Genomic DNA, 22,676 nt, shown 5'->3' with positions numbered 1-22,676 from the left:
TTGTCCATGTTCTAACCTAAGCTTGCTGCACATGTTCCGTTACCTAACCTTCCCTTCCTACAGACCTTGCACCTTTGACCTTAGCACGCTGGAAGCGCATACCCACCCGTTCGAAGAATCAGAATCAAAATGTGATACGTTTCCAATTTTGTGTCAATTTTCCCTTCGCTTGACGTCTTATTTTTCATCGCCAAGTTTGCAGCAGTCCGTCAGCGGGTACAGGAATTTTAATTGGTCCACAAGCCAAAGCTTGTCGCAGTCACCAAAAAACCCCGGCTGTCTGTTTCGAATGTTTGCCGGACGGTGTGGTGGCTGCTGGCTGGTGACGGTTTTCCCCCGGTTTCGAATTCGAGAGGCCTCAGGACGGAAAAAAAAGCATGACTCGTGCAAACCGGCCCGAACCGGAGGGACAATTTTGGCAAGCAACTTGTCTTAAGTTTCGTGTGAGCCGTAGTGGAAGGCGCGCACATACACGGGGTCGATAGGCACAGAACAGAAGCGGTAGGTAGCAGTGACGACACGGACAGCCCATGTGATTTACATATAAAATAGATATAAAGTTGCACATAGCGACCGAGAACAACAAAAACAGAATCCCGATCCGGAACGATTGGGAGTAAGGAAAATGCGACACTTTTCCGTCCGTTTTTTTTTTTGTGTAGTACACCGTCTTCGGGTATAAAGTATAGTGAAGGGACTACCGAACGGACCGGTTTCGGGGGGAACGGTGTGTGAGTGCGGGACGTTAAATTTATAATCCTCTTGCAGTTCTACCAATCTGGCAAATCGCCAATCATCGAAAAGAATAGAGAAGTGGCGACGGAGATCCGTACCGAACCGACTCGAATGCTTCTCGATGTGCAGAATAGCGTTGCCGGTTGTCTTCTGTTGATGATGATGCTACGATCTACGATTGCGGCAACTTATTTGCGACTCGCTTTGGTTACAAAGCAGTACACCGACGCTGAATTGCAACTAGAAATTGCGACGAAAAAAAATGTACCCACTGTCCAGGCGGTGCACAAGGAAGCAATCTGGCGAGTGCAGCAGCACGAGGTGTAAATTTGCGTCTCATTAGAACGGATCGATTTCCGGCAATGGGTTCGCTAATTGATGCCAACAGTTTTGCCGCCCATGACAGTCTGCGGCGGTGGTGCATGGTGCACTTTGCTGTCGTGGGGGAGTTGATGCTGCGGAATGAAATCCGCCGCAAGTAATGTTGGATTAATTGAAGAATTTTGTTGGTTTTCTCTAAAATTGGGTTTTTGTCCAAATATTACAGCTTGAATGATGCTATTTTCTTTTGATTTAAAAATCACGTAAGGATGCTCAGGAAAAATATTATGTTCAAAGTTCAAACAGTATTTTGTATATAAAAAGTCGATCGTTTAAACGACATTTAAATCTAGATACAGATATTATACTAACATGAGAGAGGATTTATAATATGACAAGAATTCAGTTTAAGCTGAAAAATAGAATTAAATAACATTATAACCATTCCTAAGAATTTCCAGGGCAAATTACGAAAAAATCTATGGTAAGAATTTCAAACATTCCCCGTAGGACTTCCGAAGAATTTCCCGTCGAGAATACGAAAAATTTCTCATGGAAATTCCAAAAAATGTTCCGAGAGACTTCAAAACAACTTTCCATTACAATTTCGAAAAAAAATCGTGGGTTTCCGAAGAATTTCTTATAGAAAGATTTATCCGTGAGACACACGAAGAATTTGATATGAGAATTAAAAAACAACTCGAGGAACTTCCATAAAATCTCTCATAAGGTTACAGAAGAAATTTCCGTTAGACACCCGAATAATTTTCCGTTGGACTTCCGAATAACTTCTCGCAGTACTTTCGAAAAATTTACCATGGAACACCAGAAGAATTTCTTGTGGGATTTTGAAAAAAACTCCCATGAATTCTCCGTGAAAATTCCAAAGTAATACCCGTGGGTCTTTCTAAGAGCTTTTCGAGGGAATTTCAAAAAAAAAATCCCGTACGACTTTCGAAAAATTTCTCCGTGGGACACCCGAAGAATTTCTCGAAGGAATTTCTAAAAAACCAGTGAGACTTATGAACAAATTTTCGGGGAAGCTCCGAAGAATTTCCCATGTGAATTTCGAGTAAATTTCCGTGGAACTTCCAAAGAGTTTCCCGCGGTACTTCCAAATGATTTCCTATGAGAAATTTTCTGTGGACATTTAAAAAAATTCCCGTGGAACTTCCGAAGTACTTCCTGTGGAAGTTCCGAAGAATTTTCTTTGGGAATTTCAAAGAATTCGTAACGTGAGATTTCTGAAGAATTTCCATTGGAGCTTTCAGAGTATTTCCTAAAGGAATTTAAAAAATCCCATTAGAATTCAGAAGAATTTCCCGTGCAATTCACGAAAGATTTTCCTTAGGAATTCCAAAAAATTTCCTGATGTTTCGAAAAAAATTGTCATGAGACACAGAAAGAATTTGTGTGGAAATTTAAAAAAAAAAAACTTCGTAGAACATCGGAATTTCAACCAAAAAAACACCAAAACAAATCTTCGTGAGAATTGTTAGGGGTTTCGCGTAAGAATTTGTCGTGGGACTTCTAAAGGATTACCCGTGAGACTACCGACGAATTTCTTGAGAAAGTTCCGACAAAATTTTCCGTGAGACTGCGGGAGAATTTCCCGTGGAATCTCCGAAGAGATTCTCATAGGACGTCAGAAGAACTTTCCATTTCAATTACCGAAAAAATTTTCGTGGGAACCCCAAAGATTTTTTTTGTGTGACTTTCGAAGAATTTCCCGTGGGACACCTGAAGAATTTCCTATGGGAATTTTTAGTAATTTTCAGTAGAAATTCCGAAGCATTTCATATGGGACTTCTGTAGAATTTTAAGTGGGACACTTGAAGAATTTCCCGGTGGACTTCCGAAGAATTTCTTCTGGAAGTTCAAATGCATTTCTCGTGAAACTTCCAAAGAATTTCTCGAGGGGAATCTTAATATTTTTTCGAGGGATTTCCAAAGAATTTCTCATAAGACTTTCGAAGATTTTTTCTTGGGACCTCAGGAGATTTTTTTGTCAGACTTCCCAAGAGTTTTCCATGGCAATTCCAAAAAAAAAATCCCTTCGGACTTTCGAAGAATTTCTCTTTGGACATGCAAAGAATTTTACATAGGACATCTGATTTTTTTTAATTGAAACTTCGAAGAATTCCCCATGGGACTACCAAAAAATTTTCCGGTGAGACAAATTGCCCACGGGACTTCAGAAGAATATCACGTGGGACACTCGAAGAACTTTCCGTAGCAATTCCAGAGACGTTTCCGTGATAATGCCGAATAATTTCTCGTGGAAGCTCTGAAGAATTTTTCGAAAATTTTCGAATTATTGCCCGTGGGACGCTCAGAGAATTCTCTGTAAGACCGTAGAATTTTATTTCCTTTGAGACATCCAAAGAATTTCTTGTGGAACCACAGAAAAAAATCTGTAAGACTTCCAAAGAATTACTCGTGGAACCTCCGAAGAATTCCCCGTGAAATTTCCAAATAATTTTCCATGGCAATTCCGAAAAGTTTCCCGTGCGAATTCTGAAGAATTTCTCGTGGGAATTCCAAAGAATTTTTTGTGAATTTTCGAAGAATTTCTCTGTAATTCTGAAAAATTTCATTTGGGATTTCCGAAGGATTACTCTTTAGACTTTGAATAATTTCCTGTGAGACACCCAAAGAATTGTACTTTACACTTTTGAAGAATTTCTCGTGGAACCTCCAATAAATTTACCGGTATACTCGAAGAATTTCCCGTGAGAATTCCGAAGAATTGCCCACGGAACTTCAAAAGAATTTTTTGTGAGAGTTCTGCATAATTTTATATAGGACACCCGGAAAATGGAAATTCTGAAGAACTTTCATTGGGAATTCCAGAGTTTCGGATGGTTGCCCAGAGAATTCTCGATGGGACTGCCGTAGAATTTTATTTCTCGAGAGACTTCCGAAGAATTTCTCGTGGAACCACAAAAACATTTTTCGTGAGACTTTCAAGGAATTTCTCGTGGAACCTCCGAAGAATTTCCCGTGAGACTTCCGAAAAAAATTCCACGGCAATTCCGAAAAAACCGTTCGACTTTCGAAGAACTTCTCTTAAGATCACGAAGAATTGTCCTCGTGAAACCTCCAAAGAATTCCCCATGACACTTCCAGTGAATTTCCCGTGAGACACTCGAAGAATTTTCCGAGCGATTTCCGAAGAATTTCCCACGGGACTTTAAAAGAATTTCCCACGAGAGTCCAAAGAATTTCCTGTGAGAGTTCTGAAGAATTTCACGTCGGACACCCGAAGAATTTCCCGTAGGAATTCGAATTGTTGCCCGTGTGACACCCGGAGAATTCTTTGTGGGACTTCTGTAGAATTTTATTTCCCGTGAGACTTCCGAAGAATTTCTCGTGGAAACGCAGAACAATTTTCCGTAAGACCTCCAAATAATTTCCGTGAGACTCCCAAAAAATGTTTCCGTGGCATTTCCGAAAAAAATCGCCTGCGACTTCCGAAGAATTTCTCGTGAAAAAAAAATTTCAAGAAATTTCGAAGAGTTTCAAATGATTGCCCGTAGGACACCCGGTGTTTTCTCTGGGACTTCCGAAGAATTTATTTTTTTGTGGGACTTCCGAAGAATCGTCTGTGAAAAGTTCCGAAGAATCGGAAATCCGAGATTACGCTTATTTTTTCTTCTTCATGGTTGTAAAGTCATATAACGTTAATATGGAGCATATTTTTCTTCACATTGGAAAAAAAATATATGTTTATTAAATTATAAAAAAACAAGAACTTGTGAAACGTAATGATTGTCTCGAAAAATAAATTATAACTACAATGTACAACAAGAAAATGAAGGAAATTTAATCAACTAAAATTGGAAACATTTCACTAAACTGATTCTCTGTCTTTCTAATATCTCCTAAGTGACATTTCCTGTGTTGCCTCCCTGCAGTGTGGTTCTATATTTATGCCTATTCCTAGAATGCCTATTCGAATCATTGCGTCCTTATTTTCTACATGCTGCCGATCTACTGTGAGCCACATTGCTTTGCATAACCATTCACAGATTTCTTTTCAGTCCCATTCATATCCCGCTCCAAGATCTATCCCCATTAACCCTGACCTACTGAGGCGAGGGGGAAAAAAACTTTCTTCCGTTCTCCCATCGACGTTCTCCATTCCGCATTCGGCGTTGTTGTTGACCCCGCCATCCCGCCCCGCCCCCCTTCAATCTCCTTCCGAATCTCTTCCGAGCGCATACACACATTCACATCAGTTCGTTGCAGGCGGCACATTCCGCCCTTCCCGGAATTAGCGCATCATCCCAACCCAACGGTCCCGAATCCGCGTGCTCGAGAACACATCATCGCCAGCAACAAGAGCAACAACAGCAACGAGGACACGGCATCGACCCCAGGGCACATCCCGTGATGTAAGAAACCAGCGCGATATAATTATAGAATCGAGCCAACCTACCAACCAACCAACCGACCGACCAAGTCGATTTGCCGAGCGGCAGATTTATTCGCGGCTTGATAGGTCGGTTGATAGGCGCGCGAGCCGCGCACGGTTGTTTTATCGCCAGACGCGACGCGACTCGGGGAGATCTACGACTACGATACGAGATTGGGCTTGACTTGAACAGTCAGTGTTGAGTTGCGAATGTGATATTTTGGCATTTCAATGACGACACGGGGGATAAGTCCGGTGTGGCCCGCAGAAGGTAGGGCGTACGACGTGTGGTCATAAATAGTATAGCAATAATAAGTACACTACTTTGGTATTTATTAAGTAACCACAATGAGACACATCGGACACGGATACTAATTGGCGCTGGTCGGTCGGTGTCCGATCCAAGCTATATAAACAGTAAATAAGACTATCGACGGAGCGGCGGAGGAAGCCTCATGTGAGTGTGCGAATTTGTTTTCGAATTTTGATTCACACCTGCAGTGAAGCGAATCTGCGGCAAGTGACGATATGTGCTCGGATGCATACACAGAGCAGAGCCGCATGCATGCGGCTTCATATTATGCGCTTTAGTCGCGGTCTCTAGCTTCTGCGGACGGGTTGCCAGCTGGGAGGGTTTTTTAATCTTATTTCTATCTTAGTTTACGGACGAACGAAACTTTCAAACGAATTTAATTCGTACGGAATGTTTTCCCATTTGATTGAAAAAACGAAACTGAACAATCGAAGAAACATTTCAGGAAGAAACGAACCAAGATTCAATTATAATTTTTAATCAAAGCAATCTGTAAAACCCTAATAATAATAAAATACTTATTTCGCTGTTGTAACCCGTAGCGACTGGTTGCCTAATTGTTGGCATTGCTAACAGGAGCCACATCTGCGATAGGACGGATCTGAAGAATTTCACGAAACTCAACAACTCCAATGAATGGACGTTTATGGACGTATGTCAAGAATGACGCTCTGGCGGCAGAAGTCAATTTTGCTGTTACTTGAGGAGAACAAAGACTGCAAAGCTGTGCAGTGCGTGGAAGGATCTGGGAGACGATTTCATGGTTGCCTTTATCCTTCGGGAGCTTCTCAAATCTTGCGACGCATTGACAACGGCCCTGGAGACACGTTCGGACGACAAACTCACTCGAAACCTGATTCGAGGGAAGCTGTTGGACGAGGTCAGCAAAAAAAACAAAAAATTCAAATCGGGGATCAACACTGAAAGTCGCTGCTAGAAAAGCCATTGTGTGCTATTTTTGTAAGGCAGCCTGGCAACAAACAACGGGACTGCAAGCAGCTCAGAGAATAAAAAAGAGGATCAAAGAAACAGAACTAGGAATGGGCGTTTTACGGAAAATTATTTCTTCGATGAGTTAGATCCGGCATCAGGTGAAGTGGAGTTAGCAGATGGTCGCGTAGTTGCTGTAACTAGTACTGGTACCTGCGTGATAGAATGCGTGGACAGTTCTGGAAGAACGAACAAAGTTGGATTGCATCACGTGATGTTTGTGCCGAAGCTGTCAACAAATCTCTTGTCGGTGCTTACTATGACCACGCGGAATGCAGAGGCGAAGTTTGATGGTGAAAAATGCAAAATCATTGTCAACGGAAACGAGAGCGCCATAGCAACGAGCGATCAAGGGACTATATCGACTGAAGAAACCCGAAAACGGGGCTCGCCGCGAAAGTAGCCTCTCACATGCGAGATCGCCAACACACGTGGCACCGGAGATTCGAACATCGGAAGCCGGATGTATTAGATGTCTTGTTGCAGAAGAATTTGATCAGCGGATTGAAAGTGGCCGATTGCGGAATATGCGAGGGATCCGAATGCTGTGTAAAGGAAAATAAACTCCCTTCCCAAAGACCATCGAGAAAACAGACTAACGCACCGATAGATCTCATCCACTCGGACGAGGACTGAAGCTTCAAATACGGTCGTGTATCTCCGGAATCATCTTCTCTCACGAGCTGTGACATGCACGTCGTTTGAGCTCTGATGGAGACGAAAGCCAAAGCTATCGGCTCTAAATGGACGATCAAGGGAGCGCCACTCTTGACAAAGCGAGACTGATCGCGCAAGGTTTCAGTCAGAAGTTTGGCACTGACTGCGACCTTGCTAACCATTGCCACACGTCGTCAACTTTTAGCCAAGCACAAAGACGTAAAAACGGCCTATTTATAAAGAAGTTTGCCTCAAATTGTATTTATGCATCAACCAAAGAGATTCGAGACTGATGAACCCGGCGAAGTATTCTATCTAAAGAAAAATCTCTACTGTTTGAAGAAATCCTCAGCGATCAGCGTGCCTTCCCTTACTGGGAAGGAAAGTGACCGCTCCAGATGCTAACGATTGGACTGAATCCATACGTACGATGCGTTATCTGCTAGCAACAAGTCATTGACGATTACGCCTAGGCAAAATCCAACGGCGGCTTCCTCATCGCTTTTGGTGGTGATGACATCAGCTGGACGGCAAGCAAGCAAACAAGTGTTGCATTGTCGTCAACCGAAGCCGATGTTCCAGTTCCAAGTTTCACCAAGTTCCAATGCATTAAGGACCTCGTTCAACAAGAACAAGCAAGAACTTCAATAAGTAGAGCTGCTAAGAATTTGTCGATTTGAAAACAATCCACATAAGCATAAACACCGAAAGGCATTCAAATTTTCAGAGCAACTAGTTTTGAAATCTCCCTCAAATGCAAAGGCGCTGGTCAACAAAAGCAATTTAAAATTGGAAAAAGTGATGAAGAATTCTGAAGAATTTTCCATGGCAATTCCAAAACAAATCCCTTGGGACTTCCGAAGATTTTCCCTTTAGACCTCGACGAATATCCTGTGGGACACCCAAAGAATTTTACGTAGGACTTCTGAAGAATTTCTCGTAGAACCTCCAAAGAATGTCCCTTGAGACACTCGAAGAATTTCCCGTGAGAATTCGAAAGAATTGCCCACGAGGTTCCAGAAGAATTTCCCGTGGAAATTCTGAAGAATTTTAAGTGGGACATCCGAATAATTTCTCGTGAGATTTTTTTGTAGAATTTCTCATGGGATCTCCGCAGAATTTTTTGTGAGACTTCCCAAGAACTTGCCAGGGCAAATCCGAAGAATTTTTCGTGCGACTTCCAAAGAGTTGCTCTTTAGACCCCGAAAAATTTTCTGTGCGACGCGAAAGACTTCTGAAGATTATCTCATGGAACCTCTGAAGAATTCCCCATGGGATTTCTGAAGAATTTTCCGTGAAACACTCGAAGAATTTCCTGTGAGAAGTCCGAAAAAATTTTCCACGGGAATTTAGAAGAATTTCGCATAAGACTTCCAAAGAATTTCCCGTGGAAGTTCTGAAGAATTTCACGTGGGACATCCGAATAATTTCCCGTGAGACTTCTGAAGAATTTTTCATGGAACCTCCAAGGAATATCCCGTGAGACACGCGAAGAATTTCCCGTGAGAATTCGGAAGAGTTGCCCACGAGGCTCCAGAAGATTTTCCCGTGGAAATTTTGAAGAAATTCAGGTGGAACATCCGAATGATTTCTCGTTAGATTTTTTTTGCAGAAACTTTCATGGGATCTCCACAGAATTTTCTGTGAGACGCGAAAGACTTCTGAATATTTTCTCGTGGACCCTCTAAAGAATTACCCAAGGGACTTCCAAAGAATTTTTCGTGCGACTTCCAAAGAATTGCTCTTTAGACCTCGAAAAATTTTCTGTGGGACACGAAAGACTGCTAAAGATTTTCTCGTGGAACCTCTGAAGAATTCCCCATGGGACTTCCAAAGAATTATCCGTGAATCACTCGAAGAATTTCCTGTGAGAAATCCGAAAAAAAATTGCCACGGGAATTTAGAACAATTTCGCATGAGACTTCCAAAGAATTTCACGTGGGATATCCGAATAATTTTCCGTGAGACTTTTGTAGAATTGCACCGCAGAATTGTGAGACTTCCGAAAAATATTCCAGGGAAAATCCGAAGAATTTCTGTTTAGACCTCGAAGAATTTTCTGTGGGACACCCAAAGAATTTTACGCAGGACTTGCTTGTGGCACCTCCAAAGTATATCCCGTGAGACACTCGAAGAATTTCCCGTGAGAATTCCAAAAAACAGTACACGAGACGTGAGAAGAATTTCCTGTGGGAGTCCCAAAGAACTTCGCGTGAGACACCCGAAGAATTTCCAACGGAAAAGGATTTACAAAGAAGTTCTCTTGGGAAATCTGAAGAATATCACTTAGGACACCGCAGAACTTTTGTAGAATTTCTTGTGAGTCCTCCAAAGATTTTTTTGTGAGACTTCCGGAGAATTTTCCATGGCAATTCCGAAAAATTACCCTTCTGACTTCCGAAGAATTTCCTGTGAGACATTCAAAAAATTTAAAGGTAGGATATCTGAAGAATTTCTCGTGGAACCTCCAAACAATATCCCGCTAGACACTCGAAGAATTTCCCATGAGAATTCCGAATAGCCCACCAGGCTTGAGAAGACTTTCTCGTGGCATCTTCAAAGAATATCCCGTGAGACACTCGAAGAATTTTTCATGGCAATTCCGAAAAATTACCCTTCTGACTTCCGAAGAATTTTCTGTGGAACACCCAAAGAATTTTACGTAAGATATCTGAAGAATTTCTCGTGGAACCTCCAAAGAATATCCCGTGAAACACTCGAAGAATTTCCCGTGAGAATTCCGAAGAATAGCCCACGAGGCTTGAGAAGACTTTTCCGTGAGAGTTCCAAAGAATTTCGCGTGAGACACTCGAAGAATTTCCTGTGAGAAATCCGAAGAATTTTCCACGGGAATTTAGAAGAACTTCCCATGGGATTTCCAAAGAATTTCCCGTGGGAGTTCTGAAAAATTTCCCTTGGGACTTCCGAAGATTTTTCCTTTAGACATCAAAAAATTTCCTGTGGGACACCCAAAGAGCTTTACGTAGGACTTCTGAGGAATTTCTTGTGGGACTTCCAAAGAATATCTTGCGAGTCACTCGAAGAATTTCCCTTGAGAGTTCCAAAGAATTTCGCGTGAGACACTCGAAGAGTTTCCTGTGAGAAATCCGAAGAATTTCCCAGGGAAATTTAGAAGAACTTCTCATTGGAATTCTAAAGAATTTCCCGTGGGAGTTTCAAAGAACTTCGCGTGAGACACTCAAAAAATTTCCCTTAGGACTTTTGTAGAATGTTTGTGAGACTGCTGAAGATTTTTCCATGGCAATTCCAAAAAATTACCCTTCTGACTTCCGAAGAATTTCCTGTGGAACCTCCAAAGAATTTTCCGTAAAAATCGGGTGACCGTTAGACCAATATAAAGTGCAACACATTTTTGATTTTTTGTTTTAAACTTCAAGAATAGTTAGAGGCGTCGAGAAATATGGGTTCTCTGGGAAAGTTGACCTTAAACACTTTAAGAAATCGATTGAGCGAATCAAAATATTTGACGGAAAAGGTAATTTAGCAAGTAATAACTTTTATCAAACACAATACTCGTTTCGGGGACGTTTCGAAATCTCTTTACAACGCACAAAGAGCTATAAGTCAAGGCGCTAGTATTTTGTGCCCGCTATTCATCATTCATAAGATGTGACAAAAATTAGGAATTAGAACGACTTTTGTGAGATTCATCCAGCTTCTTGCCTTGCAAAAATGACAGCTTTGAAAAGAAGCCTAGCTGCTATTGTACCGGGAAACTAAAAGGATCGAACGAAGCACATGATAGGAATCGATTTAATATCGAGAATTTATGAGTATTTCCATCTTCTTCGATAAAATTCGAACCTACAATTGGGACCCGAAAAACAGATATAGGAACGGACCCTAAAATCGATGGTATGATAACCTATTCAGATTACTTAATTTATGATAATAAATAACATGATAACTTTTGAAGTAAATCTTCATAACATTCAATTTTGTTTCTCCAATTCAACACGATAATTATTACATATAATAAATGGCATAATCTGAATATGTTTTATAAGACTCCTCCAGCGAGTGAACCCAAAACAGTCCCAAAACATTGGCAACCCTTCCGGTCCCGGACTAACACACCGACAGGCAGCAGACGTGATCTCTACTCCGCAATCATGATGAACCACCACAACATACTGACTCGTTTGCTCGATTTTCGCGAATTTCTTGATCCGCACAAAAGTCCACGACTGTCCCTCCGGGGCCGTTGTTGCTTGTGATCGCTGTCGTCTGTTTGCTGGTTGCTGCCAACTATGTGGGCATCAAGTGAACCGCCACCGATAAAATCGGTGACATTTCGTAGAAATTTTTTTTTTCGCAACACCGCGGCCAAGTCCTTTCGATCTCATTCGCTCGTTGCTCGCTCGCTCGCAATTCCAAAATGCTGTCAAACTAGAAATCCGCCCCGTGCTTCCCACCTGCTGCCGCCCAGAGGCGTCTAGCTTTAGAGGTCACTCTCGTGAGCTGCACGGAGGGCCCCCACCAGCAAAGCATCAAGAACGTGACCCACATGAACGCACTCTGACTGGATTATTGTGTTTACGCTTTTCTCCCCTGATACCAGCTGCTGGCTCCTCAGCCACCACGAAATGCACAATCATTTCCCATCTATGACGACGACGACGACCCAAACGACGGATCAGGGGGTTTCCTCTTGCGGTTTTTTATCTCTCGGTGCTTCTTCACCTTCTCACCCGAATGACAACACCAGAAGCAATCGCAAAAAAAGAATGCCAAACGGAATCCGATTGGAACCCAACGGGGTGGACTGGAATCGAATTGGTTTTACACTCGAGAAACTGAGAATTCCACTTGAGGGTTCACTTGTGCACCGATCTGTTTTGACGGATTTTTCGCTCGACACTTCACCGCGGGTGATACTATTTTAGGGCACTAAACTTCCGACCGATTGCAGCAACTTTTGTCACACGAGATTCACAAATACGCACAGAAAAAAAATTCGCAATTCCAAACTGGGCGAACGTCCAACCAAAGTTTGTGCTTCGTCTTTTTCACCACCGCTGCTGCCGACGAGAATTGGGAGTTTCAAGTCCTTTACGCTGCTGACTGTGATCCCGGACAGCTCGACTCGGTTGAAGGCGACGAATTTTCTTCCAATGTTTTCCACCGTGCACCGTTTTACAACAATCGAAAGGAACCTCCGCGACAAAAGCTGGCTGTGACTGAGACCAACAAAACCAGAATTATGATTCCTGCAGCTCTTGCTTCGATCCGATTGGATTACACACACGCACGGGGAAAAATCCGGAGCCCTGCCAAAAGAACGCACCGCTGCCTGTGTGTGGAGGAAAAACGCGAACGCGACGACGGACGACGACAACGAGCTGCTAAAAAGTTATTTTCCTTCGTTTTGCCTTTTTTCGGTCTGGTCCGAGATCTACTGTCCCGTTCGTTCCAATTAGAACTTGCGCCTTTGATACGCGCGAGGTGTTTTCCTCCTACACAGCTGCTGATGATGGTAGCCCCAGAGGCTGCGATGGTGATTATTGTTATAATGCCGTCCCGCTCGTTCCCACGCACGAGTTGTCAAACTTGGTCTTGTGATGCTGTGATGATGAATGGGAGAGCGTGACAGCTCCCCCGAAAAGTTTACACCCGCGCTGGCGTTGACCCTCCCGCACCAAAACCAAAACTCATCATCAATGATGACACAATCTGTCAAGAAATGAAAATGAGCGATCTATCGAGGAGTAGGACAAAGTTGTGTGATATTAAGGAATATTTTGAAGTAGGACTTCGTTCACACATCTAATTTTCACTGAGAAAAGGAACTACAGTGATCGTTCGCTAATTGGGGCACGACCTCACCCCAACTAGCGAATGCCGTTCGCTAATTGGGGCGTTTTGACAAGCGTCAATGTTGTTTACTTTTTGCGTTGAACAAAGGAAAATTTTACGCGCCAGAAAAAATCGATCCCGCCAAACACGGAAACAAAACGTCAACGCGTTTTGACATCAGATTCTGACGTTTAGCTGCTTTTTAATTGGGTTTCGCCCCAATTAGCGAACCCCCAACTAAAAAACGCCCCAACTAGAAAAAACCCAATTAGCGAACGTTCACTGTATTTTCAAATGGGCTTACATAATTCTAACCTTGAATTTCGGAACGGCGGCTGTGCTCTTCAAGTGAACTATTTTGGTGAACTTATGAGCCTAACAGAAATAATACCACCGACAAACCGACGTGTTACTGGCGCTGTTTGATTGTCCCACAAATTTTAACGGTCATTTGCTTTTGCGGGCGATCGCTTCTGTCAAATGAGCAAAGACATAACTCCGCTGCTATGTTAATACACGTAGGTTGGTAGCTGAGCTACGAAAACTTTATTACTCCCATTGACGGAATCCTTTTATATTCGTGGTGCTCTCGCGAACAAAATCTGCATCCGTGCCTGTAATTCGTTATACCAGATGGTGTCAATATACGGGAGATAACTATTCCTGTTGCTGGGTGCCGCAAAATTTTCCGTACAAGATGTTTTTGCTGCAGCATCATGTTCTAAGTTGCAACTGTTATAACTGTTTTGGGGTTATTATGAGCGTAATTTGACTCACCTTTGAATTGACATCAGCATTTCAGGTGGTTTTCTTAAAATTAGTCCTGTTGGTTTTTTCCTAATTCGACTTCAATGATGCTGCAATGCTGTAATTCTACACAGAAAAAACAAACATTGTTCTAATTAGGGATCCTATATTAAGAGATGTGCGAATACTTTTCCAGACGATTTAGCAACGCTGTTAATTTTGTAAACAAACGCTGCCAGCACTTGCCATGGCGCAAAATGATGGAGCTCGAACATGACTTTGCGCATAATGGCATTTTCAGATTTCGTTATCTAACGTCCAACAGTGCATTATCACTAAAAGAAAATTGCAATACAAATGAACAAAGTACCATGCATAAACTAGACTACTTCAACTTGCCAATGTAAAACAAATTGTTTATTCGACAAAACTTTTCGTAAAATCTTTTTCATTACAATCGCAATACCTTTCAACCCGCAAAAATAACAATGTTCATTTGGCTCAGATTCTGACATCTCTCAATGCTCGATTGGCTCAAGATGGCCGCTTTCGCATATCTCTGAATGTAGGATCCCTAGTTCTAATAATTATTTTGCCTTTTTGATTTAAAAAGCGTTTGATTTTGTTTGAAATAAAAGTAGGATTGATTAACGTAAAAATTATGCTTTAGCATTGAAAGTGTTTCGAAACAAATCATTTTGCATAAATAAAAGTTTTTCCTTTTAACGCAAACATTGTAAAACTGTTGAACCATCCATTTAGAATTACTGTTCTTTTTTTGCCGGTGTCAGTTATTGTGCGTGATTTCTTGGTGACGGATTGAGCCGACCTTTCGTCAACCGTAAATAAATTGGACTTCTGGAATAAAGTTTGCCTGCTGACTCCGCCAATTTCAACAACTAGGTAATTTATTAGCTCATTATAAATACTGCATCTTGATTAATTTGCGACTTTGCGAAATATAATATACATAATACATATGTTACGAACGTTTTCTTTTCTAGGTTCTACCTCACGGTTCTACGATCACCGATCATCGGATTTAAAAATGCTTCATAAAAGAGTGCGTTTTAATTGGAAACAGTAAATATATACTTTTGCCGGTAAAAGAGATATCGCCAGGGGGGAGGACACTTGAATCTTTTGATTCGGTTTCATTTCCGATTTTTTCCTAAATCTTCTCGAATCATTTTAAATCTTTCAAATCTTTCAATTGATCCCGCAATTAAATCCCGCCTACGTTTTTGTTTTAGTGTACATCTGTCAAAGAACATCAACATGTCCGGAACATCTCCTCAACCAGAAAAACAAAGGAATTCTTTCAGGAGTCCTACTATAGGGATTCCTCTAGTAGTTCCAACGGGAATTCCACCAGAAGTTCTACTAGGGATTCCTCTAGACCAAGGATTTCTCCAGGAGTTCCACCAGGGATTCCTCCAGGAGATTCACCAAGGAATCCTCTAGAAGTTTCATCTGGTATTCCTCCAGGAGTCCTACTAGAGATTTTTCTAGAAGTTCCATCAAGGATTCATCCAGGAGCTCCACCAGGGATTTCTCCAGAATTTCCACCTTGGTTTCCTCCAGAAGTTCCACCAAGGATTTCTCCATAAGTTCTACCAGGGATTTCTCCAGGAGTTCCCACAAGGATTCTCCCAAAAGTTCCACTAGGGATTTCTCCAGAAGTTCCACCAGAGATTCCTCCAGGAGTTCCACCAGGGATTCTTCCTGGAGTTCCACCAGGGATTCAATCAGGAGTTTCACTAAGGAATCTCCAGAAGTTTCACCAGACCTCCTACTAGGGATTCTTCTAGAAGTTCCAACGGGAATTCCAACAGGTATTCCTTGAAAAGTTTCACCAAGGATATCTCCATAAGTTACATTAAGGATTTATTTAGGAGTTATACCAGGGTTTCCCTCGAAGTTTCATTAAAGATTCCTCCAGGAGGTTTACTAAGGAATCCTCCAGAAGTTCCATCAAGGAATCCTCCAGAAGTTGCACCAGACATTCTTCCAGGAGTTTCATCAGGGATTCCTCCAGGAGTTTACCCAAGGATTCCTCCAGGAGTTCTACTAGGGATTCCTCTAGGAGTTTCACCAAGGATATCTTCAGAAGTTATATCAAGGATTTATTTAGGAGTTGTACCAGGAATTCCTCAAAAGTTCCAAAATGAATTTCTGCAGAAGTTCAACCACGGATTCCTCCAGGAGTTCCATTAAGGATTCCTCGAGAAGTTCGACCAGGGATTCCTCCAGAAGTTACACCAGGGATCCTTCAGAAGTTCCACCAGAGATTCCCCCTAAAGTTCCATCAAGGAATCCTCCAGAAGTTGCACTAGACATTCTTCCAGGAATTTTTCCAGGAGTTTCACCAAGGATATCTTCAGAAGTTATATCAATGATTTATTTAAAAGTTGAACCAGGAATTCCTCAAAAGTTCCAACCATGAATTCCTACAGAAGTTCAACCACGGATTCCTCCAGGAGTTCCATTAAGGATTCCTCCAGAAGTTCTACCAGGGATTCCAGCAAAGACTTCTGCAGAAGTTCCACCAGGCATTCTTCCTGGAATACCTCCAGGAGATTCATCAGGGATTCCTCCAGGAGTTCTACCAAGGATTCCTCCAGGAGTTCCACCAAGGATTCCTTTTTACCAGGGATTCCTATAGGAAGTCTACCAAGGTTTCCTTTAGGAATTCCAGCAATGATTCCTCCAAAACTTCCTTCAGGGGTTCGTCCAGGATTTCCGCCAAGGACACCTGGACTCCACCAAAGAGTTTCAACTGGAATTCCTTCAAGATTTCTACCGCAGATTCTTTCACTATTGTCCCCAAGAACTTCTTTAGGAAATTCACTAAAAATTCTGCTAAAAGTTTTTCCAAGAATTTGTGGTTGAATTTCTGGAGGAGTTTCAGATGGATGATGGAGTTACTGTATGAAGTTGTGATGGAATCCCGAGCAAAGCTTGAGAGCAAAACGATAACTCGTTTTGATGTTTTGAAATCGCCGAATATGATTACTTAATTTGATATCTTTTTAACGGTTAAAATAACAAAATGTATAGCAGAAAAATCTTACTGTAACAACAAATCGAAAACTATTCCTGCTATCGATGAGAGCAAATCGAAAACTAAATTTGATATTGGTTCCGATAACAATTAAGTACAAAGTTTGATGTCAGATCATACAATTTAGAAATCTACAGCAAAATGAGATCAAAATATGTAATCAATCATGATGATTCATATTTGAAATTAAATTATGATTTCAATTTGATATCGAAATCAAAATATGTTTTCTATAGGCTCTCATTATGTTTTCAGACTTTGCTCGGGATTCCTGGTGGATCAGTTTGATGGAAGCTTTGTACATTTTTTTTAAGGAAATCCTGGAAGAATGTGGAAGGATTTTCTTCCATAAATTTTTGGTGTTATTTCTGGAAGAACTCCTAAAGAAAAAAAAACCTGAATTTTCAGGAGGAATTCCTGGTAATGCTCCTGGAGAAACTTTTTCAGGAATATCACCAGAAATTTGGTTTGGTTTGCTGGTGGAATGCCCGCTTAAATTTCGCTTGGAGGAGGTAAAATCAAAGCCAAAGGCTGATTGTTTCTTGGGGGGTCGGGATTTTTATTTTCCGCGCCCGAATTCCGAAAACACTGATGGTGTGAGGCAACCTTAACCAAATAGAGTGCGATGAAAACCAGTGTGCAACAATGTCCACTGTCTCAGCAGTCTTCTATAGGTACGCGGAACCGAATTGATTTCTCCGTTCAGGAACTTTACAATAAACGTAGCCTGCTGAATTTTCCGTCGTCGATCCAAGGTATCAAGACCAAGTAATTGGCATCGTTCGGGATAGGCAGGAAGATTCGCGGGGTCCCGCCACGGAAGATGTCTCGATGCGAGCTTGATGAATCGTTTTTGGATACGCTCGATTATCAGATTCCATGTTTCGTCGTTTGGCGCCCATACAATGGATGAGCTTTCGAGAATTGGCCTTACAAGGGTTCGGCAAACCGCATTGATTATGGGTAAATCTGATTTATTAATCAGTTCTGAGGAAGTTACGCTATAGTTTGTATTTATGCGGGATGCCATGGAAAATTTGAACCAATTTTTCTCTATTTGGGATCATTGCGACATTGGCCCTTATGAAACAACTGTGTCGAATTTATTTCAACCATTCCAAAATCTCCACAATCTTGACCCTCCTGCTACACCGCATCAGATTTAATGATTTCGATGATGATTGCTAAAACGGTGTAATGTCTGTCAAACATTTTTGTTCGCTTCAGCTTTCTTTCAGCGGTGTTTATATCAAAACTTGCAAAAAAAAACTAGAAGTGAAACAAGCTTGAAGATTTAACAAAAATCGTTATAAATCGTTCAGTAATAGTGGAGTATTTATCGAATATTTTCTTCTAGTTGTTGAAAACATCATTCAAAATGAAATTAGTGCGGTAAGTTTGACATTGTTTTTGAATTCTTCGATACTAACCAATAAGGATGCTCTCTGTGCTATATCTATAACCTCAAAGATTGCGTTCGATATTTAAAAACCGGTCCCGGTCCATTTTGTAGATTTTTGATGAAACTCAGCCACGAAACGGTCACAGTGGAACTTAAAAATGGAACACAAGTGCACGGAACGATTACTGGCGTGGACGTTGCGATGAACACCCACCTCAAGGCAGTGAAGATGACCATCAAAAACCGAGACCCGGTCCAGCTGGATTCGCTCAGTATTCGGGGTAACAACATCCGGTACTATATTTTGCCAGACAGTTTGCCACTGGAAACCCTGCTGATCGACGATGCTCCAAAGACGAGGGCCAAGAAACGGGAGGCTAATCGCGGTGGACAACGAGGACGCGGCAGAGGAACGCGAGGTAATTTTGATAGAGACATGGGTGATAGCCGGACTCTGTTTTATGATCTATTCAGTTGGAGGAGATTGCAATTTTGCTGTTCTTAATATTTAAGTGCAATATTTTGCCCTCGTCGACATTCAACGGAGTACTTAGACTACTTATTTCCCAAAGTTATCAATCTAATTCTTATACATGATAGATGAATATCCTACTGCAGCTGTATCTTTTCGTCATAAAGATTGGCTTAGTTATTCCAAGTAAAGAAACAAGTCGCTAGACTTGAACAACTGAACACTTTTATCCTCAACTCTCTTTAATAAAAAGGGCACGTTTTTGTTGAATTGAAATTATAACAGAAAATATAATGGTTCTAAGCCATACGATGGCTAACTGATGAAGCCAACATCCGCTTCAGTTAGAAATTTTTTTATCGGCTTATCCTTGATAAGTTAGTATATTTTTGATCAATTTAAAAAAAAACTTCACCTTTATTTAAAATTATGTTTCTGTTATCTTTTATGTGATTTGTACAGCTTAATTTTGGTTGTATTGGAACTATGATAGGAAGACAAGAAAGATGTACGTTATGTAGAAGATATTGATTTGGAAAATGTATTGGAGGCAACCACTTTCCTTTCGATGGGACTCGAACCCATGACCCTACAGTAGGGTTATGGGTTCGAGTCCCATCGAAGGGAAAGTGGTTTCCAAATCAATATCTTCCACATAACGTACATATTCACATATGAGTTTTCACAACATTGTAAATTAATGTCCAAGTCGGGTGGTTTAACCCCCGGAAATAGGCAATTAACTTTGATTGAACAGACAAGAAAGGTTATTCTCTTATCGATTCCATGATTAAACTCTGATTGATTCAATTCGTTATCTCTGAACGATATAATAGCCGGAAGCATTATTGTTGTTATCCAGTATGTTAATATAATGTCAACTTTCAGGTGGCCGCGGTGGTCCAAGAGGTGGACGTGGAGGCCCACGAGGTCGTGGTAGACGCTAAGATCCGGTTTACACTTAAGCATTCAATAATTGTCCCCATCACTCCCTGCATTAGAATTAGGAGTTTTAGGTACACAAGAATCCCATTTCCCATAGTTTTTCCCAGAATTGATTTCACATAAAGTGAGTTGAAATAAACACAAACATATGAAAAATATCACAATTTTGTGTTTTATTTCAATTATTTAGAGAAAAATTCGTCTTGACAATACTGTCTTTTAGGAATGTTTACGCTCCATCCACCAGTACATAAACACCGTAGATCAAGAAGCAAATGAAAATAAGCATGCCGCAATGGCAAAAGATTTGGAATTTTCGCGGTGTAGTTTGTGCAGCATTTCTTCGTTGGTTTCGAGCATTTTCTTAATTTCCATGATTTCGGTTTCCACCTCTTTGCGGCGATCCTCCGGCATTTGTGGGTCCTGGAGCCGTCGTTCCATCTTCCGGATTCGCTCACGCAGGTCAGCTATTATTTCGTTGGAATTTTCGATCTACAAAGGAATTATTTGTGATTTAATAAATTAAAATTGTCAGTGATTTTAAACTTATACCTGCTTCTGAATTGCACATGGTTTGGACATTCTGATGTGATGCGAAATGATAAAAACTATTAATGTTATAAATTGTTATTTTATTGAGTACGGGAATCCGTTAGTTTACACTGTGTATCAGGCCAAGTAAAACCTTATGATTAATTACTATTAACCTCTATTAACGCAGATTGTATGAATATCTCAAATGTAAATTAATACAAACATTAAAAATTTGTTAGATATACAATAATAAATGATAAATAACAATCCAAAATTTTAGGAAAACGATATGCGTTTAATGATCAAGTAAATAAATAGAACCGCCCACCCCCGCTAAGCGCCACCCACTCGCCCGTGCCACGGCGATGCTGCTCCGGCCGGTAAAGTAGGAAAACAAACCCTCAAACTGAAGTTTATAAAATTTCGCGCACGCAAAAAAGAGTTGCTGTTTTACACGATAACCGCAAAATACTCAATAATTAGTACAAAATACGCATTTCGGTGACCAACTGGGACTACCCAATAAATGGGTAAAACTCTTTTACACGGTAACCGCAGAATACTCTTTTTATGAGTACATTTTACGCAATTTCTAGTTTACGCTGTATACGTTACAAAATGACTTCTTTTTACTTCTCAATAGGGAGTAAAAAATATGCATTTTCATAAGTTTACCATCAACCTAAAAATGCGTAGAAAATAGTACCAAACCGTTTTCTATTCGTGCGTGCTCGCCATTTTGCATTTGAGTTACCAAAAGTTTTGGATAAGGAAAAAGTTGGGAATTCTTAAGCTTTTGGGTAAGAATTATTATTTTGAATATAAAATTTCCCTTGTTTTTGGTAGATTCTAATCATTAATAGGTATCTTTTGCCTAGTGACCGGCTGCTAAACTCACATTCCCAGGTTATGTGGATTAAATAAAAGTTCATGTCAAGCAGTTTCACTATTTAACAAGAATGAGGAATCCGGTTCCTTACGGAATACCGACTGTGAATCATTAGTTCCTACGTACTTTAAGCGTTTGGAACACATATTGTAATGTCACCTACCAAAACTACAGCCATGATCGGACGTTGATAATCCGTCACATCCGGAAGGCAAATATATGGAATTCGAAGACAACGTTGTTGCAACGAAGGATGAAAAAATCACAAATAGGAACTATGTTTTAATAAAGAATACAATGTAAACTTGTTTTATTTCCTTTTACGTCTGAAATAGTCGGTCTGAAAAAAAATTTAGCATTTTCGATGAGCCAAGAAACCCGCCCATATATTTGTTTACTAAAAATGCGTTAATTTCACTCATGAGCATATTTATTGGTGGGATTAAAAGTACGCAATTTATTACATAGAGCTCGAGTGCGCTTCCGGATGCGGCGGATTATCAACGTAGCTGTAGTTTTGGTAGGTGTCATTACAATATGTGTTCCAAACGCTTAAAGTACGTAGGAACTAATGATTCACCGTCGGTATTCCGTAAGGAACCGGATTCCTCATTCTTGTTAAATAGTGAAACTGCTTGACATGAACTTTTATTTAATCCACATAACCTGGGAATGTGAGTTTAGCAGCCGGTCACTAGGCAAAGATACCTATTAATGATTAGATAATCTACCAAAACAAGGGAAATTTTATATTCAAAATAATAATTCTTACCCAAAAGCTTAAGAATTCCCAACTTTTTCCTTATCCAAAACTTTTGGTAACTCAAATGCAAAATGGCGAGCACGCACGAATAGAAAACGGTTTGGTACTATTTTCTACGCATTTTTAGGTTGATGGTAAACTTATGAAAATGCATATTTTTTACTCCCTATTGAGAAGTAAAAAGAAGTCATTTTGTGACGTATACAGTGTAAACTAGAAATTGCGTAAAATGTACTCATAAAAAGAGTATTTTGCGGTTACCGTGTATGCATCTCGACTCGAGATAAAATATACACGGTTAGAAAAAAGTACCTAATTTTAGGTACTTTTTTTTTCTCTTGCATCTCCCTCCCTCTTCCCTTTGTTATAATAAAGCAAAACCACTCAACAAGGGCAGTAAAGTGTGGGAACCCAACGTTAAGTAATCCAATGTTTACAAAAGTTGAGTGAAATTTACCTAACTTTTGGTTAGTTTCAATACAAAATTAGGTATAATTTACTCAATATTGGGTGAATTTGACTTAATATCTCGGGTACTTATTCAAAAGGACGTATATGATTTTGTAAACAAAGAGGCACTCCCACGCAAACCAACAACACCAATAGGTAT

At 40.7% G+C, this 22,676-nt stretch overlaps 2 protein-coding genes and 1 long non-coding RNA gene across 6 annotated transcripts in view; 1 reads left to right on the top strand and 2 right to left on the bottom strand.

The window, feature by feature from the left end:
- Positions 1-12,864, bottom strand: part of LOC134210699 (neurocalcin homolog) — a 493,920-nt gene extending 481,056 nt beyond the window's left edge. For 2 of the 4 annotated variants that reach the window (XM_062686925.1, XM_062686923.1), the window contains exon 1: positions 12,138-12,864. The gene's annotated coding sequence lies outside the window, so the exon portion shown is untranslated. The remainder of the gene's footprint in view (positions 1-12,137) is intronic. The other 2 variants (XM_062686924.1, XM_062686922.1) reach the window with 1 other exon arrangement.
- A 5,407-nt stretch (positions 12,865-18,271) lies between these two features.
- On the top strand, positions 18,272-20,044 carry LOC134214978 (probable small nuclear ribonucleoprotein Sm D1). The gene is made up of 3 exons (XM_062694249.1): positions 18,272-18,453; positions 18,575-18,882; positions 19,824-20,044. Exons 1-3 carry the CDS (start codon positions 18,440-18,442, stop codon positions 19,880-19,882), a joined length of 381 nt encoding a protein of 126 aa, XP_062550233.1. The 5' UTR covers positions 18,272-18,439; the 3' UTR covers positions 19,883-20,044.
- Positions 20,028-20,734, bottom strand: LOC134214979 (uncharacterized). Its single transcript, XR_009979987.1, has 2 exons — positions 20,433-20,734; positions 20,028-20,372 (listed from the first exon to the last, which is right to left on the bottom strand). It is a non-coding gene; the product is annotated as an uncharacterized LOC134214979 (long non-coding RNA).
- Positions 20,735-22,676: the final 1,942 nt, after the last annotated feature.

Source organism: Armigeres subalbatus, chromosome 2 (genome assembly GCF_024139115.2).
Source record: "Armigeres subalbatus isolate Guangzhou_Male chromosome 2, GZ_Asu_2, whole genome shotgun sequence".
NCBI classification, from domain to species: domain Eukaryota; kingdom Metazoa; phylum Arthropoda; class Insecta; order Diptera; family Culicidae; genus Armigeres; species Armigeres subalbatus.
The sequence above is the reverse complement of the archived record's forward strand: the minus strand, read 5'-3'. Positions and strand labels throughout refer to the sequence as shown.